We start from the raw sequence: 17,830 nt of genomic DNA, 5'->3' as shown, positions 1-17,830 counted from the left end.
TCAGAAGGCTCCCCCCCTTCTGCACATGCCTAGTTCACAAGAGTACCACGATGCATACGAGTACATTCCTCTGCTTGTAAGCAAGGTGCAGTGCATCCGAGTTCTATGTCAGCAGCTAGCCTCATACAAAGCTAAATGGTTGACCAATTAGGTTGAACACAAATTGAAGATGCAATGAATATTTTTGCAAAAAAAAAAAAAAAAAAAGTAAATACCTCTTTGAACAAAATGTCATTACTGTCTTTGTTCAGGTTTTTTTTCCAGAAAAGAAAAATGTGTAGTACACTAGCATTAAGATGACCCCAAAATAAGCCTATTTTTCTCCTGGAATTGTACATGGAAATTTGCGTAGCTTGCTTACAGTTTCTTCAAGCCTCGAAAGCAGGTAGAGTCACTTCACCTGAGTTTGACTTGTGTTCTGGAAGTGTTTATTTTCCCTTCCAAAGCTCATAAAGTCATATATTACGGTTAGTGTAATGTAGCCGCTAGCTCACCACACCCCTGCTTGGCTGCGGTCTCAGCATGCGAGGAAACTAATGAGTCGCTGTGAATGGAAATGAGTGTCAGAGCTGTGTGTTTCTATGTTATGTAAGCTTTACAAGGATGGAAAGAACTCCGAGACTTCATGGGGTTTGCAGAAAAAAAAGTCTGCTTGTATGTAAACTACAGATGTAAAGGTGGTACGTCATCGGCGGTCAATTACAGAATTCACATGTGCTTGTCCTAACCAGGTGCAACGTGCAATTTTTTTCTTATTATGTTTTTTTGCTATGTCAGTTTGAGAAGTTGGTCCAAAATCCCAGTCCTCCTAGTTGTCACCAAACATCAACTGTGATTTTGTTTTTTGCCAACTCCAATTCTACTCTTCTTTCTCCATCAAAGGCCGAGGACAGCGTTACAATCACCAGCGGTGTGTCCATGTCCTACTCATCCTCCACAGACGACACCTCCAGCCTCGGGACCCCTAGCGCCATCTCTCAGGCTAGCACAGAAGCTCCTACTTCAGACCCCTGTCAGGAAAAACCCACATCTCCAGGAGCGTCAGGAGAAACAGAGGAGGAAGAGAAAAAAGACCGCTTGACAGAGGTCCCGGAGCGGTCGGACATTTTACGTACCTCCATACGGTCCCTGTCCCCTTTCCGCAGGCACAGTTGGGGCCCAGGCAAAAATTCAGCGAGGGAGATGGAGATTAGTCAACGCAGGTAAATCTCTACCACTAAAAATTAAGGTTTTGGATTGAATCCAAAGTATACAAAAACCAGCCTAAGAGGGTTGGCTGGTTTTAGCTGGTCTTCAAGCCTGGTCATAGCTGGTTTGATCTTATAGGGGTTTTGACCACTTCTTTAGCTGGTCAGGCTGGAAGACTAGCTGACCAACCAGCTAAAACCAGCTTTCCCAGGTTGGGAGACCAGTGTGACCAGTTTAAACCAGCTAAAATAAGCCAACCTGCATAGGCTAGTTTAGCTGTTCTTTTCAGCAGAGAGTCCAGTGTGGTGCAAAATTTGAAAATCCTGAACCCCTTTGAACAGTGAAAGGTAGCCTTCAGAATGACTGTTCAAACACTTTGACTAGAGCTATGCTAAGCTACCAGGCTAATCGTATAGTGATATGTTGCGAGAGCACACAAACAGTGTTCAAAAACATATCCTGGTATCTTTTTCTTGGTAACTAAAATATAGCATTTTAAGTTTTTATTTTCTAGCAATAAGATAGCTTGACTAGCGGTACGCTAAGCTACCAGACTAATTATTTAACAATATGCCAAGATAGCAGGCTAATGTTCTTTAATATGTGAAATTAAATATCACAAAATAATATGTTATAAATAAGAGAAACACTACATGTAAAGAAACAAAGAATATATTTAGTAAAAGTTTGTTTTTCCACTGCACGGATGTATGTGTGTTTTGTGCACTTACTGTAGATGGGTTAAATGCAGAAGACCGATTTCAAGTATGAGTTTCCAAACTTGGCCTGCACGTCTCGTCACTTTTTTTTTTTTTTTTCTCTTATAAATGTGTCAGACACCCGGCATTTTCATTTCCTGTAAATCATCTGATAATAGGATCAAAGCATTACCAATAAACCGCCCACCTGCTCTTGAATAATTCATTGCATCTGTCTTGATAATGCAATCAGATACATGCATAGTATATGCTTTACATTTGAGTTTGTACTTGCAATCGCTTAGTTTTGGTTTCTGTCCCATCATCTTGGCATTACTTCAGCTTTGTGTACTGCTCTGAATCATTTATAGTCTGTATGTGACTGTGTTTGGGAAGGGAAATCCCAGTGTGAGGGCCCTTCCTCTGAGGGCTGTGTCAGCAGGCAGCTGTTCTGTGAGAAAGAGCTGTATTTAGGTCACACAGGACTGTATTCCTGCTCATAATAAACACTCAGATGACCTCTAATAATCAAAGACAGAAAAGAGGAACATCTTGGTTTACACCATGGTTGTGTGGTTTTTTTCTTTTGGTATTTTTATGTAAACTCTGTTCTTTGCCAATTTTTTTATTTATTTATTTATTGTGCATTTATATATGTGTGTGTGTGTGTGTGTTTGATCAATATTCATTATATATTTATTTTAAACCAAAAGACTCAGCAAAACCAGAATAATTTTATTATGTTGGCCAGAATTATTAGAATTAACAATAATTATTTTAGAAAGTTTTAATAACAAAATGATTCTATTAATTTAAATGTAATTATTCCATTAGTAATTCTAATAAATGTTTCTATTTAATAAATATTTGTAATGAATAATTATCAGCTATTAGTATAGACAAAACTGTTTTCTTCTTGTTTTATTCATCATCCTAGTAAACATTCTTAAGGTTGTCAATCATCTCATCAGCTCTTCATATTAATTTTGGTTCATTATTTCTGTTCATTTATCTTCTCCTCATCATATTCATCCATCACTTTTTCCAGTACGGCACGAGGTGAAGTGGATCACAGGTCTGCGGGTCATAGGAGAAGGTACCACCATCCATTTTCACTCTTTCCACTCAGGGGCTTCTCCAAATCCTTTCTGAACGGCCCATGTAAAAAAAATTGGAGAAAAAAAAAAAATATATATATCACTAACAGATCCCATCCAAACCATCCCGTAAATACAGTACCTGCCGAGATACTATTATGGTTTTTATTAATATTTTGACCCCCCCCCCCCCCCCCCCCCCCCCCCCCCCAAATAATTCACTTTAACTTAGTTTTAAAAAGTTTGTCATTTTATTTTTTTTGACTTTCATTTTTTTTTATTATATATAGTGTTTATTAATTTTTATTTCAGTTTCCCTGCCAACTATCTAAAAAATAAGTTCACATTTTGTTGTTGCATTCAATAAAGATATGTAATAATTAAACGTTCAAGGGCCTCTTTTAGACCTTGCACTAACAACTTCCCCTTGTGTCTTTCTGCACATCCCTTCTTCCATCTATCTACCTATCTATCTATCCATCCATCATCCTGAATCTTATGCACTCAATGAAGCATGAGCTGGTGTCCTTCAGTTGTCCTGCACTCAGAAAACGACGAAATAAATGGAAGAAGGTAAAGGAAGACAAAGATGAAGTGTCTACAATCTTTAAACTACTTGTTGTGGTATGAAACGGCATGAATTGCTTGATATGAGCACAAATGGTGTGTTGTAAAGACAGTGGTGTATACGTGTTCATAGTGCATTGTGTGTGTTTTAGTCTACTTCCTCTCTATGGTTTAGTCTTCTCGACTCTCCGGACAAACATCTGAGACCACAAATACTGTTGCAGTCATTTCCGTTGATTTCATTGTCTGAGACAGACTAACTGGCCACTTAAATGAATTTTTTTAGCTAGAGATGTAGATTTAACTACAGTATCACAGCAGGTATTAATCTATGTGAATTATGACGAACATACTGATTTGGATCTCAAAACCTGATGAGAGGTGAGATGTTTTTTTTGTCATATTGTGACTCGAGTGTTTCCTGTTAGAAAGAATTTCAGAACACATCACACTTATATTGAGCTGCTCTCTTAAAAGTAAATTTAAATAATTGTATTATAAAATATATATGTATATATTTTTAGCAGGTAGTTTGTACATACACTCGTCCTAAAAAGTATTTGGATACTTATGCTGCACTTAAGTTGAATTTCATTACATGTAATGATACCAAGTAGCATCCGCAAACAAATTATGCTTTTTCAGCACTCACTTCACTTTTCTGAGTAATTTTTGTCATTAATTTTAACCAAGTGATCTTAAAATGGATGTACAAGTCACTTGCCCTCAAGTTCACAATGTGAAAGCCAAACATGACACACTAATAATGTTTGACAACCAGAAGTATCCAAATATATGTAGTCTTAATTTTAACTGTATATTTAGTTGATTTTCTCATTTAAAGCCCAACAAATAACTTTTATTGAAGTGATTGGCTTGATTGCTTTTCTTTAAATTATATGCTGTTTGGTTTGATACTTAATTCAGTGACTTTCTAAATTTTTTAGTATTCAAACACTTTAAGATTTAGTTTTCACCATGTGGAAAATGGCTAACTATTTCTGTGGCAGAACTTGAATGATTTTGCTTTGAGGAAATGTCAAAGGCTAGTTGTAGCATATAGCAACTATCTCTAACTCTAGCACTCTCTATTCTAATTTCATTTTATCTATATGGCTTTTTATTAAAAAAATAAATAATAATAATTATCTGTACTGCGTTAGGCTAAGCAAGACTTGTAATAGCACTTGCACGTTGTTTCTCTTTTTTTGGTTTTGATTGCTTCTTATGTCCTCATTTGTAAGTCGCTTTGGATAAAAGCGTCTGCTAAATGACTAAATAAATAAAACATAAATAGCAGTCAGTGGATATTGCATTAGTCATCGTCGGCAACTTTCATAAACTGAGGTGAAACTTGTATTCGTCATTTGCTAGTAGACTTGTTCGATGTCATTTGATTCTTGTGCATGTGAATCTGAATGGATTTGCGTCCAGCTTTATCTTGCATGTATTTAAATGTCACCCATAACAAGGCAAAAGATCTTTGGTGAGTTGGTGTGCATGTAGTCACCATCTCAACTTTTTTTTTTTTTTTTTTTTGAGAAACACTGAACCGCAATAAAATTCAAGCATAATCAAATATGCGTATGTTCACAGTTACAGCTTGGAAGGACTTGTAGCAGAGAAGGAAGGAAGGAAAAGCCTTAATCAGTGCATGGGGGAGGCCAGCCAGGAACCGAACTGTCCGTCGAAGCTGGACAGAGAAGAGAGAGACTCACTTGTGTCCCTGACAGAAGAGGAACAGGAATCAGACCTGGGCGACTGCAGCAGTTTGGACAGTCAGGTGAAGATCTAAAAATCTGATTGATTGTGCAGCATTCATAGACATTGTAAAAAGCATATACTGTGTATAAGCACCTGTCACCTTACATCAGCTGAAATCTATGTTAATGCAACTCTATTAATGATAACTATATAACTTCAACCATTAAAACCATATTGTTTACTTTAATATTGTATAATTTGTATGGTATAATATTGAAAATAATGTATTATTTTAGTTTATTATAGTTTTAGTGAGTATATTTTAAACCATTTAAACTAATTCAATTTGTAGAATTAGATGTTTTTGTATTCCAATGCTATCATTTTAATATTATAATAGTATATCAGTTTAGTTTGTATGTGTTTTGTAAGTAGATTTAGATTACCTATATATATTTTTTCAATTATTTTAAAATTTTATATTTTTATAAATTCTATAATTTTTTATTATTTATTTATTGTGGTTATTTTTATTATTATAAAAATATTGTATTATAAAATAAAAAAATTATAAACCAATATATTATATGCATTTTTCGTTGTGTTATAACAACAGTGTAAACATTTAGTCAATTTTTTAAAATATATTTTTGCATCTCTTTTACATGCAACAACAGTTTATATCGACTGTCAATGTCCATTTGATAATGACAATTGGAAAGAAAATTAACTTATTATTTGACAGGCTTTGTGCCAAGGAAATCCTTTTTTTGTTTTTGTTTTTTAAACCTGCAATGTGTCAGTTCTAGTTCTAGTATGCTGAATTAGATTTAATCTGCAGATTTTCCAATTAAATTATTAGTTTTAATTTCATTGCATGTAATTACCCTGTTTTCAGAAGTCCATCCAGTCAGGACGAAGATGTGTCCCACCTTCACAACCCTTTCTCACCAAGTCTGTCTCCATGTTGGCCATCAGTCAGAAAGATCTGGATGGTGAGTTTACACACCTCTTCAGTTTTCTCTCCTGTGTCTCATTGTGTCACTCTGTGCTCTGCAGCACTGCTCTGAATCCCATATTTTACACATTTAAAACAATTTTATAACCTTCAAAAGTGCTTTTAGATCAGATGTTGCAGAGTTCAGAGTTTTGTTTTCTCTGTTGGTCTCTTCTGGTAAGATAAGGAGTGGAAATGTTCGGTCATATATAAACACACACTGATCACTCATCTCCTGTCAGTCATATCTAACACCCGATTTCGTGTCCTGGGATCTTTATACTACAAAAAAATCCTGTATCAACTGGGATTGTTGGTATTCTTCAACTCATCAGATGTGGACCTTCCCTTGGTTCCCTTTCACTGTGGTGTCACTTTAAGGGAGTGGACATTTACTGCCAGTGTTTTAGCACCCAGTTTTATTATAATGCCTGCTTTGATCTTTTTTGCTCATGTGATCTTGGAACCCACCAGCAATCAGACGGCCGCGACCCAAGCGACGAATCTCCTTCTCCTTCAGCATCTCGCCCATGCTCCCCAAATCTAAAACACTCTTTTCTATTGGCTCTTCATCCAGTGATGAGGAGGAGGCAGTCAGTAAGTAAAAGAATACCCCACAATGCCTGGCGTGGCCCCTGCCCGACCCCTACTTAATATGAAGTGTGTCCCCCTACCTCCCTTGTGTCACTAAATTATTGATCAGATCGGCTCATTGAAATTATTTCTAAAACACCTATTCAAAAAATTTACTTATTTATGTTAACTATATTGTCCCATGTGTTGAGTTTTATGACAATGTTGAAATTTGTTGATCGTAAGTGTTTTATCTACTTGGATTTATCTTACTTTACTTATGGGTTAATACAAAATTATAAAAAATGTATACTAAATGACTGAGGTGCCAAAATAATGAAACAGCTTTTAAAATTCTCTATGCAATAACTTAATGAACTTACATGTATGATGTGCGTGTTGTCTGCTGATGCATTTATTGTACAGTCAACAGAATTTTGAGGAGAATCTTTCTGAGAAAGTTAAGACTCGTTAAGAATTAATAAGGTTATAACTGGCTTCCTGATTTATAATACATGTGGTTTAATGGCACAGGTATTTCAAAGTACAGTGCACCCTTGAGTACTGAGGTTTGTTACAGCTGCTGTAACACAGTAGTGCTTAAGTATGTACAGCGGACGTGTGTGTGTGTTTGCAATGCTTTTAATTCAAATTCTTCTCAGCCCCTCATCTGACAGAAAAATGGTATTTTACACATAATTTTGCTCAAGTCATTCATTTTTTTTTTGTTTTTTCTTAAGATGTGACTTGGTATAAAAGCATTACAAATCAGTATCTGTAATTTTAGATGTCTTAGCTCCAGGATCATTTGACATTTTAAAGCTCTTCTTTTTCAAGCTTATTATACAGAGTAAGTTATACTGCCCCTAAAGGCTAAATGCAGTAACTACACCAACACTGGAACTAATAATTTTTTTTTAACTGAACATATATCTAAGCCAAACTCATCTGTCACATCATAAAAAACTATTGTACAAACACAGCATAATCATTATACAAGCCAAAAAAAAGCTTTGAGCCTGTTTCCTCCAGTCCTTGCAAAACATTATCAATCATTTCATGTCCTACAGTTAAGCTTTTGTGGTTGCAGTACAGTGCATAAGTTTTTATTTAAGCTTTTTTGAGTGTTGTACACATGTAGTGTTTTGCTTGAAGACTTGCTTTTGTTCTCTGCAGGGATGCGCCTTAGAGTCTATTCACGCCATAAAACGTCTTGTGTAATTTATTTTTGTACAAGTACAAAACTCCTGAGGCTCACTGAAAAGTGATTAATAATGTCAGATGTTGTTCTGTGGTCTCGTTTATGTCGTTTAGTTAGTCGTAGTCTTGTCTCCGATGTACTTTAATCAATGTTTTTTCTCTCGTTTCACAGGTACATCAGGATCGTTAGAGTACAGGTACGACCCCTGCATCACATGATAATTGGCTATGCTAAAATCCAAGTATTTATTTATTTGTAATATTTATTATGTTCATATCTGAATCATATATTTTTTAGCTTTTTTCTTGTCAGTTTTATTGGTATGGATAGGTGATGAGATGAGAGTAAACATTATGAGCCAGATTATGTGGCAATGGAACCAAGAAATGTTTTGAGCCAGATTTAAACTCAAAGCTATATACTGAAGACAGAACTGCTATATAACTGCAAAGCCCAAGCTCTGACAGACCTTAATATACGCATGCTGTGTCTCAGTTCGCATACTTAATCTATGCAATCTATGTACTCTCTTTGTGAAGAAAATGTACATACCTTTGAGTGTGTAACAAAATCATACGCACACTTTACATTACATAATTACATGCATTCTGTCACCGCATAACTGGCCTGTTAGTCGTCTTGTCACAGTTAATATCATCCACAATGTGTTTCATTTAATTTCCTGGAGTGAATTGAAGCAGTGCGTACCATTGGCACACTCATTTTAACATACTACGATTTGAGGCACACTAATTCTAATTTTAAATACCATTACCCATTTATCATCTTTTGTCTCATTTAGTATATCAGAGGAGGATCCGGGGCCGTTGCGGAGTGACAGTGAAGGAAAAGTTGTAGGAACCAAAGTGAGCAGGACCTTCAGTTACATCAAGAGCAAGATGAGCAAGAAGAACAAGGTTGGTATACATGTTATTTGTATATATGTGTATGTTTCTCAGCGGTAGTCGAACTAAAATTGTACTGCTCTAAAACCAATGCATTTCCTTCAAGGCTTATCTAAACCATCTTAGACCTTATTAGTGGAAACAAATGTCATCGTTTTAGTTTGCTACATAACATGCTGATCTAATGGTGTTCTTTGGTGCAGCAGCATGCACCTGCTTTTTTAACCACAGGTTTTCTTCCTGTGGTTCCTGTAGATGATGAGGTTGCTAATGGTGTGAAAGCTCTCAGCAACCCCAGCACTGAAGTTGTTAGAGCGCTTGCAGAGTTTGCTCTTGCACAGGCAAATTTGTGCACATTCTGTCTGTCGTACAAGGACTCGCGGTAGGGAAGTGCAACAGGATGTAGAAGCAAGCTGTGGTCTCTCTATGGCTCTGTTTAAATATACTCGCTAACACTTAAGCTTTACAGCTCATGCGATTCTGTGAAAACAAATACATGTTAAAATCTATGACTTCACAGTTTCGGAGAACCTTCATGACATTTTTTTTATGTCCACATAAATCAGCTGGGGCACCATATATGGTTTATGTCTTTAAATATAGTTATTTAGGATTTTATACACATTTTAGTTTTTACCCAAGAAAACCCTACACATTAATTTGCCTCATGCTTTTTTTAAACACAGTGCCATGTTGGTAACTAGGCCAGTGATGTAGACAGGATGCATCTTAATTGTTTGATGTCACATGGTCACTCGATGTCTGAATTAACTGCAGTGTTGATTAGAATTTCGATCTATATTGAATCAGCTAAATGTCACAACAAAAACCAAAAGCTGCCTCTTGTACTAGGGAGGGTCTATGGTAAAAGGAAGTGCACTGTATCTTTAAGTTGAGCCCCAATGTGAAAGTAGACCGAAAGAAACTGCAGTCACTTCCTCTGGCTGGTTCGCTCGCCTGCTCTCCGTCATGGGAACTTATGTGTTTGTGCAGACAGACTCTTAACCTCATCTGCCGTACCTTCAGGCCAGTGCACTTACTGGCTACCTTGCATCAGGGATGTCTACATTGTGTCGTAGGTTTTTACCGCAGGGTCGGTCACTGAAGATCAAGAATGCTGGTGGTCTGGTGGAGGTAAGACTGTGTTACCAAAGAGCAGATGCTTAATTTTTTTTAGTCATGTATATTAAAAATAGACATTTGTTTGATGTTCTTTTCTGATGTTTTAGAGGTTTGATTTGTGATGTTATTTTAGTGGCTTGGCCACCTTTTTTTGGCTTCCTGAGATCATTGTTTTGCCCCAGTTGAGAGTGGCGTGAATTACATAAATCACTTGTGTTGTTGAAATGGTGCTTTTTTTATTATTATTGTTATTATTATTCTTGAACTTGCTTAGACATGTTTATACATTTTAGCCATGTTTAAACTTTTTTGGGAAGGGCACTTTGACCCTCTTCCTTCCTATACTGTTTGTAGCCAAATAATTTTTTCCTGATGTTATGATATTAAGCCATGCAGCCATACTCACTGGAATTTTAGTTCAGTAAACGTACAGCAACATTTTACTTATTAATAGGTATTGGATATTAAGAATGAATCAGACAGTTTTTAATCCTTTTAGTTGAATGCTGCCAATATTTTGTTGTTGTTGTTTTCCCATTATGGCTTGCACATGATCACAATCTTGGTATGTGACTGTTGGAGCAAATCGGAGTCAGGGTGGTTTGTGAAAATGGCCACAATCTGCGGTTTCTCCACTAAAGCTATCTTTGTTCTCAAGCACATCACTGTAATGGAACGAGCATACTGAGGTTTTGACACTTCACGCAAGGTGTCAAAGAAACAAGAGAAAAGGACAGCGTATTTGATGGATGGATGGCTACATGGATTGGTAGATGGTTGGACGATAGGTAGTTGGGTGGATATATAGATGATGGTAGACAGATGAATTAGATGGGTAGATACATTTATATGTTGGTAGATGGATTGTTAGGGAGTAGGTAGATGGGTAGATAGATGGAAGGATGGGTAAATGGATGAGTAGATGGGTAGATGAATGAATAAGATGGATGGGTGGATTGGTAGATGGATTGATGGGTAGATACAGTTATAGATGGGTAAATGGATGAGTAGGTTGGTGGATGGATGGATGGATGGATGGATGGATAAAGCTGGAGATGAATGATAAATGTGAATGAAAGTATTGATTGTGGAGCTGATGAGGTTTCTCAGTGCTCTGCTGACACTGGGAGTTTTATGATGGATGTGCTCCGCTCCCATTTAATCTCCCATCTGGGCCGGGACCTCACTGTAATTGAGTCTAATGCACAGCTCGGACTGTCTGAAAGCACTGTATATTACACATCGACACTCTGATTTACTCATTCACCTTTTGGCTTGTATTTTGCAGGAGAAGGACAAGGACAAGATTAAGGAGCGTGAGCGAGATGCCAAAGACAAGGAGAAGAGAGCCTCAAACGGGCATCACTTCACTGCGGTCATGACAGTACCCACAATCCCCTGCCAGCAGTGCAACAAACCCATCAACACTAGAGATGCCTTCCTCTGCACCAGTAAGAGCGCATTACTTATTTTAAAATACGGAACTCTATTCTACTCTCTATAATCTTCTCTACTATTCTGTGCTCTATTTTCTACTTTACTGTGCTTTCTACAATGATTTCAATTTTTTTTATTCTTTCTCACCCTTTTCAATTCTACGTTCTACTGATTTATTTTATTTTATAATCTTTCCTATTCTATACTGTATTTCTGTTCTTTTCTATTGCATATTCTGCACTCTTCTATGTTTATTTACTGTTCTGTACTTTCTGTTCTACAACCTTTTCTCAACTTTATACGTCACTCTTCTCCTCTCTACTTTTCCCTTCTATTCAACTCTATTCTACACTGTGTACTCTACTCTTATATTCTATAATTTTTTATACTGGTCTACACTCTACTCTCTATGCTATACTCTTATTTTACACTTGAATACTCTATTTAACACTCTATTATACATTCTATAATCTACTATTTTTCTGTAGACATTTTTTTTTTTATATATATATATTTTCTACTGTTTCTATACTCTAAATTCTGTACTCTAACAGTCTATACTCTGTTCTGCTCAGTAAATTGTGTACTCTTCCAGTCTGTACTCTGTTCTGCTCAGTCAGTACACTATATATTCTACACCATACTATACAAATTCTTTATTATTCTATACTCCATTTCAGAGTTTCCCAGAGTTAAGGAAATGTCTTTTCTATCTGTGTTGGTGAAAACAAATCTCAATTGAAAGGAAACAATAATAAATTAAATTGTACGCTAGAACAATGATATTCATATGGCTAAAATTACTAAAAACTCCTTGTATAACACTCCTGTAAACAGCATGTAATTTATGATAAAAATTATTATTGTTATTATAAACTCCATACAATACATCTGTTTAATTAAAATGTATTTGGATTGGCATCAGTTGTGTAGTTATTCAATTAAATGTGTGCCAAATAAAAAGGTAAGATACTGCTCTGTTCTATTTTGTTGCTTCTTTTGTTTTTCCATAGGATGGTGTCTTTTTTGGGCACTTCCTCCTTTACTGTCATTTGCAGCACAGCCGTGCATAGAGTTCAGTTTACCGCTGTGAAAGTGTTTTTTTTGCAGAAGCTTGCTTCACAAGAGATTCACACAGGAAGTTGGTTAAATAAATTTGATTCAATAGAGAAAATGCCAACAGATTGTCTCTAGAAATAAAAAGCTGTTTTAATTAGCTAGTCAGCGACAGCTTCTTAGATGTACATAAGTAATTGTGATTTAAAGCCACGCATGAGCAGGTCTCTGGAGAGACACGGTTGGGCACGATATGTCTGGAGAATTGGGTTAATATGTGTCTCAGAATGAGCAGAGTTTCAAAGAAAGAAAGGAAAAAAATAAAGGAGTAATCATGGCTATCTGCCCAGTCAGGCCTTACACAGTGTTGCATCACTCTGTGGCTCCACCCGCACACAGCTGGCGAGGCTCAGCGCTGCACCGAGGCCAGTCAGTGTGCTGGAACATCCTGTCAGCGCACCGCTACCGCCATTGCTCTCAGAGGATGTGCTGGCAGACTCATTACCGTTTCCTCTCGTTTCCCAAAAGTGACGGATGTGCAAGACACTTTTAGTCAGTTTGATCAGATCCCTGAAGTGTGATAACGCTGTTGTTGTTATTATTATTTAACAATTTAATACTCTGCTATTAAATGCTAAATACTTGTTTTGCTGAATAAAAGTATGAATGAAAAAAATGTAAATAGATGAATTAAAATAAAGATTTTACTGACCCCACATTTTGGAATGATAGCACATGTTGCTTTTCTTGTAAAATAGTTGCTTTCCGTGACTGTGTGGGGTTTGCTGGAGAAGTTCTGTGGGAGTGGGGAAAGTTGTGAATTTGAGGGGAAATTATCACAATCTCTACGCTTTCAAACATGTAGGCTGTTGAAGATCTAGCAACCCTTGCACACGATCTGAGATTATGTGTGGTTTTGTTTTTAAAAGCTTATAAATCTCTTTTGGGTGTGTCTAACTGTACTGCAGTTTTGTGGTCATGAGGTGCAAAGTACACTGACAGAGAAAAGCAAAAGCTTTTTGTACAGGCATGTTTTGACTGAGAATTAGCATTAACGTTAGCATTTTTGCTTATCACATTGACAGCAAATCTGCATAACATCAAATTGGTTAAAATACATTTGAAGTGACCAATCACTTGTCATATGTTTATATATTGTGTGTCTGAATTTTAATTTCAACTCTTCTTTTTTATATTTAACTTCTGAAATACACAATTTTAGCTTGTTTTCATAGAGAAAACAAGTGTAAACACTGACTTTTCATGTATACTTGAAATCTTTAAATGTTAGTAGACTAGTAGTGACTCAACTAGTAAGACTAGTAATGACTCAACTGAAGTGTTTGTGGTTAAATTTGTAGTAAACATCAGCTGTTTAGTAGAGGTGGAGTCAATCTCACTCTCTCCTACACAAACGGAGAAGCAGGAATTGGCACGGTGTTCGTTACAATGCCAATTTTCTTTCTGTTTGCTGCTGTTTTTTCCAGCTTCAGGCTTATTCTATCCGCTTTTGGATGAGAACAAGTGGAATATCACACTAAATTGATGGATAAAAGCCTGTGCATTCAATGCTGACTGTACGGTTTGTATGTGTTTGTTTTCAGATTGCAATGCACAAGTCCACAAAGGCTGCAGAGAGAGTCTTCCTGTTTGTGCCAAGGTCAAAATGAAGGTATTCCATTGTCTTTTATCTTGGTTCTCATATGACTGTCATAAACAATGAAACTTTTGCACATTTAATATGTACCTTTTCTAATTATTGTCAGTTTTATAACAAAAATTGTAGAAATAACATGAGTAATGGGAAAGTTTACCTCAAATCTAAGATTCTGTCAGTATTTACTTTTTCTCATGTTTTTCCAAACCGCTTTTTTTTTTTTTTTTATCTCAACAGTATGACATAAATATAATTTTTTTGTGTGAACTCTTCTTTTAATATCATAGTATGGATCTACAAAGACTCTATTCAAATATTTCTTTCTGCAGCAAAAACAGCAGCAGACCATTCCAGATTCTGCCTCGATGCCTGGTGTCACGCTTAGAAGTAAAAGTAAAGTCCTCATATAATCGTATTTCTTCATGTTTTATGTATTTCTGCTTTATTAACAAGATTACATGGTCATATTTTTTAAATATGTTTAGCGCTGCCAGCACGGGATCGTCCATGGTCCGCCATCTCAATTCCTGATGATCAACCCACTCCTCTTGCCCCTCCTCGGAAAAACCCCAGCAGTATCATGTCTTTCAACAGCAACCCGCTGTCCAAGAGCATGTCCATTAATAACATTGCAGGGTCAGTGCCAATGCTAGCTGATAACATACAGATGTTTTTAGATTTAATATTGTAATTGCTTTTAAAATCACAGTTTTGCACCATTTTTTTGCCCCCAAGATTTCTTCATTGTTCTTGTTTTTTATTCGTCATTATAAAACAGAAGAATATTGTTGCCTTGATATTGATTTTGAGCTCACTATATTATAAAATCAATGGGGGATTAAAGCATGGAGTATATAATATATCTTATGCTCTTTGCACATTCAGACAAATGGAAGACCATCCTCTAAAGAGTCTGAAGTTTCTGTCCCAATCGACCGACTCTCTTCACAAGACCAGTAAAGTCAGTGAGTCCACAGAATCTCTTACTGATGAGGGTAAGTCTCTTAATTTCATACTTGAATCATCTCGGCAATAATATATACACCCGTCTTGAGTCCAATCAAGTTATGAAGTTTTTTATTAACTATTTACATTGTGGTTATTCATAATCATTTATTAATTCAATTGTTTACAATTGCAAATATATTATTATTATTATTATCTAGAAATAATTTTAGATTTAATTACATTTTTTAAATTAAGTTTTATTTTTATTTTTTTGGAAAGAAATACATTTTATTTATGGTTTTTTTTCTCCTGCAAGGATTAAATTGGACAAAAGTGACAGTAAAGGCATTTTTAACGTTTACAAAAAAAATTGATTTCAAATAAATGGTGTTCTTTTGAACTTTCTACTCACTAAAGAATCCTGAAATAAAATGTACTACGATTTCCCAAAAATATTAAGCATCTTAACGGTTTTCAACATTTGCCATTACATCACAAATAACAGTTTCAATAAAATAAATAAAAAAACAGCTATTTTAAATTACGGTACAATTTCACAAATTTACTGTTTTTACTTTATTTTTCCTCAAATAAATACAGCCTTGGTGAGCACAATAGTCTTCTTTCAAAAACATTAAAAACCTTATCATTTGTAATGTAGCTGTTTTATGAATGATTGACGTTCACTTTATATAAACAGAAACAAATGTATATAGTCTAGATAACAGCATCGTTCTAATCGTTCTGAATGGCAGGTACAGAGATGATGGACATTCAGTTGATGGGCGAATTTGAAGCTGATGCCAAAGAGATGGAAGCAGATTCTTGGAGTTTTACAGTGGACGTGAAATTCCTGAAACAGCTTAAAAAGGATGTTATCAAGAGGCAAGATGTCATCTATGGTAAGAGTCGCGCACCAGACCTTTCACTTTCAAACTTTGTGAGAAGTATTGAAACTGTTGAATGAGGTCACTGACACATGTGATAAAGTTCCTGCCTCCTCTCATTATTAGAACTCATCCAGACAGAAATGCACCACGTGAGGACCTTAAAGATTATGGCTGATGTTTACAGTAAAGGGCTACTGAGAGAGGTTCAACTGGAGGTTCAGACTGTTGAGAAGTTGTTCCCCATGTTAGATGATGTTCTGAACTTGCACACACAGTTCTTCTCACAGTTGCTCGAAAGGAAGAAAGAGTCAGGGAGCCGGGAAGAGGGTGGCTTTGTTATCCGAAAGATTGGTGATGTGCTGGTCTCTCAGGTAAGTTGTAGTTGTGATTGAACATTGAGAGAGTGCCTCTAAATCTGTAGAGATGCACTGATTTGTGATCTATGGAACATTTAGCATAAGTAAAGTACAATTTTTTTGCCACCATTTATTCCTCCCTAGTTCTCAGGTTCCAGTGCCGAGAGAATGAAGAAGGTCTATGGGAAGTTTTGCAGCAGACACAATGAAGCTGTGAACTTCTACAAGGAGCTTCACACCAAAGACAAACGTTTTCAAGCTTTCGTCAAGGTAGCCATCTCAAATTATTTTGCCTTCAAAAATTTCTCATAGTGTAATAAGTTAGTTGGTAAAATTAGCCTAAAGTGTTCTTTCTTTTCCTCCTTTTGTTTCCTGCTCAAGCCTGAAAATTAGAACTGGTCCCATGTTTCACATCTGTTTCTGTTTTCCAGAAAAAGATGAGCAGCCATGTTGTCCGACGGCTAAGCATTCCTGAGTGTATATTGTTAGTCACACAACGAATAACAAAGTATCCTGTCTTACTACAGAGAATACTGCAGCACACGAAAGGTACGACTAAGTACTATACTAGTCAGGCTATTTTAATACCCTTGAACTCCAGGTAATATTCTGAAGTTTTTCATGGCAGAAAATGAAGAAGACCATGCAGATGTAACCCAAAGTCTGAAGTTGGTGAAGGAGGTGATTGCTGCCGTGGACAATAAAGTGAACGAGCATGAGAAGAAAAAGAGGCTAAAGGAAGTGTACAGCCGGACAGACAGCAAGTCCATCATGAGGATGAAAAGCGGGCAGATGTTTGCCAGAGAGGATCTGTTACGTGGGCAGAAGTTGATTCACGATGGGCCACTACAGCTCAAGAACTTTGCAGGCAGACTCAAGGGTGAGAACCAGTGCAATGGGTTCATGGGTGAATGAATATATCAGCAGATAAAAAGTAGTTGAGAGAACTTTTTTTTTTTCTCAGAACCCCTTAGCAACCGCATAGAAAAACCACCCACAACACCCTAGCAACCACATAACCGCAACAACATAATAAAACCCACTCAGAACACTTTAGCAACAGCATAGCAACACCCTAGCAACCACGTATCAACAGCATGTAAGACACTTTAACAGGACACCTTAACAACCTTATAGAAACACCCTGGCAAGGCAACTACCCACAACACCCTAGCAATCACATAAAAAACAATGATAAAAGACACTCAGAACACTTTAAAAGCCTTATAGCAACCACAAAGCAACACCCAGACAACCACACAACAACAATTACACGTAAAAGACACTCAGAATTCCTTAACAACCTTATAGCAACCACATAGCAATATCCTGCTGGCATCCACTTAACAACAACATGTGAAAAAGACTCTCAGAGGACCTTAACAACCTTAGCAAATGCATAGCAACACCCTAGCAACCACTTAACAATAAATA

At 36.5% G+C, this 17,830-nt stretch overlaps 1 protein-coding gene across 6 annotated transcripts in view; it reads left to right on the top strand.

Moving 5' to 3' along the window:
• The window catches only part of LOC306866917 (A-kinase anchor protein 13-like), a 99,564-nt gene that overhangs the window by 69,587 nt on the left and 12,147 nt on the right, over positions 1-17,830 (top strand). For 3 of the 6 annotated variants that reach the window (XM_079412360.1, XM_079412358.1, XM_079412357.1), the window contains exons 11-27: positions 883-1,202; positions 2,935-2,982; positions 3,497-3,556; positions 5,147-5,333; positions 6,153-6,249; positions 8,197-8,221; positions 8,828-8,942; positions 11,341-11,503; positions 14,150-14,217; positions 14,532-14,595; positions 14,688-14,838; positions 15,088-15,197; positions 15,906-16,052; positions 16,164-16,411; positions 16,541-16,666; positions 16,828-16,945; positions 17,025-17,276. In XM_079412360.1, the coding sequence (XP_079268486.1) occupies positions 883-1,202; positions 2,935-2,982; positions 3,497-3,556; positions 5,147-5,333; positions 6,153-6,249; positions 8,197-8,221; positions 8,828-8,942; positions 11,341-11,503; positions 14,150-14,217; positions 14,532-14,595; positions 14,688-14,838; positions 15,088-15,197; positions 15,906-16,052; positions 16,164-16,411; positions 16,541-16,666; positions 16,828-16,945; positions 17,025-17,276 (2,299 nt within the window). The remainder of the gene's footprint in view (positions 1-882; positions 1,203-2,934; positions 2,983-3,496; positions 3,557-5,146; positions 5,334-6,152; positions 6,250-8,196; positions 8,222-8,827; positions 8,943-11,340; positions 11,504-14,149; positions 14,218-14,531; positions 14,596-14,687; positions 14,839-15,087; positions 15,198-15,905; positions 16,053-16,163; positions 16,412-16,540; positions 16,667-16,827; positions 16,946-17,024; positions 17,277-17,830) is intronic. The other 3 variants (XM_079412359.1, XM_079412362.1, XM_079412361.1) reach the window with 3 other exon arrangements.

Source organism: Barbus barbus, assembly GCF_936440315.1.
Source record: "Barbus barbus genome assembly, chromosome: 48".
Classification (NCBI taxonomy): Eukaryota; Metazoa; Chordata; class Actinopteri; order Cypriniformes; family Cyprinidae; genus Barbus; species Barbus barbus.
The sequence above is the reverse complement of the archived record's forward strand: the minus strand, read 5'-3'. Positions and strand labels throughout refer to the sequence as shown.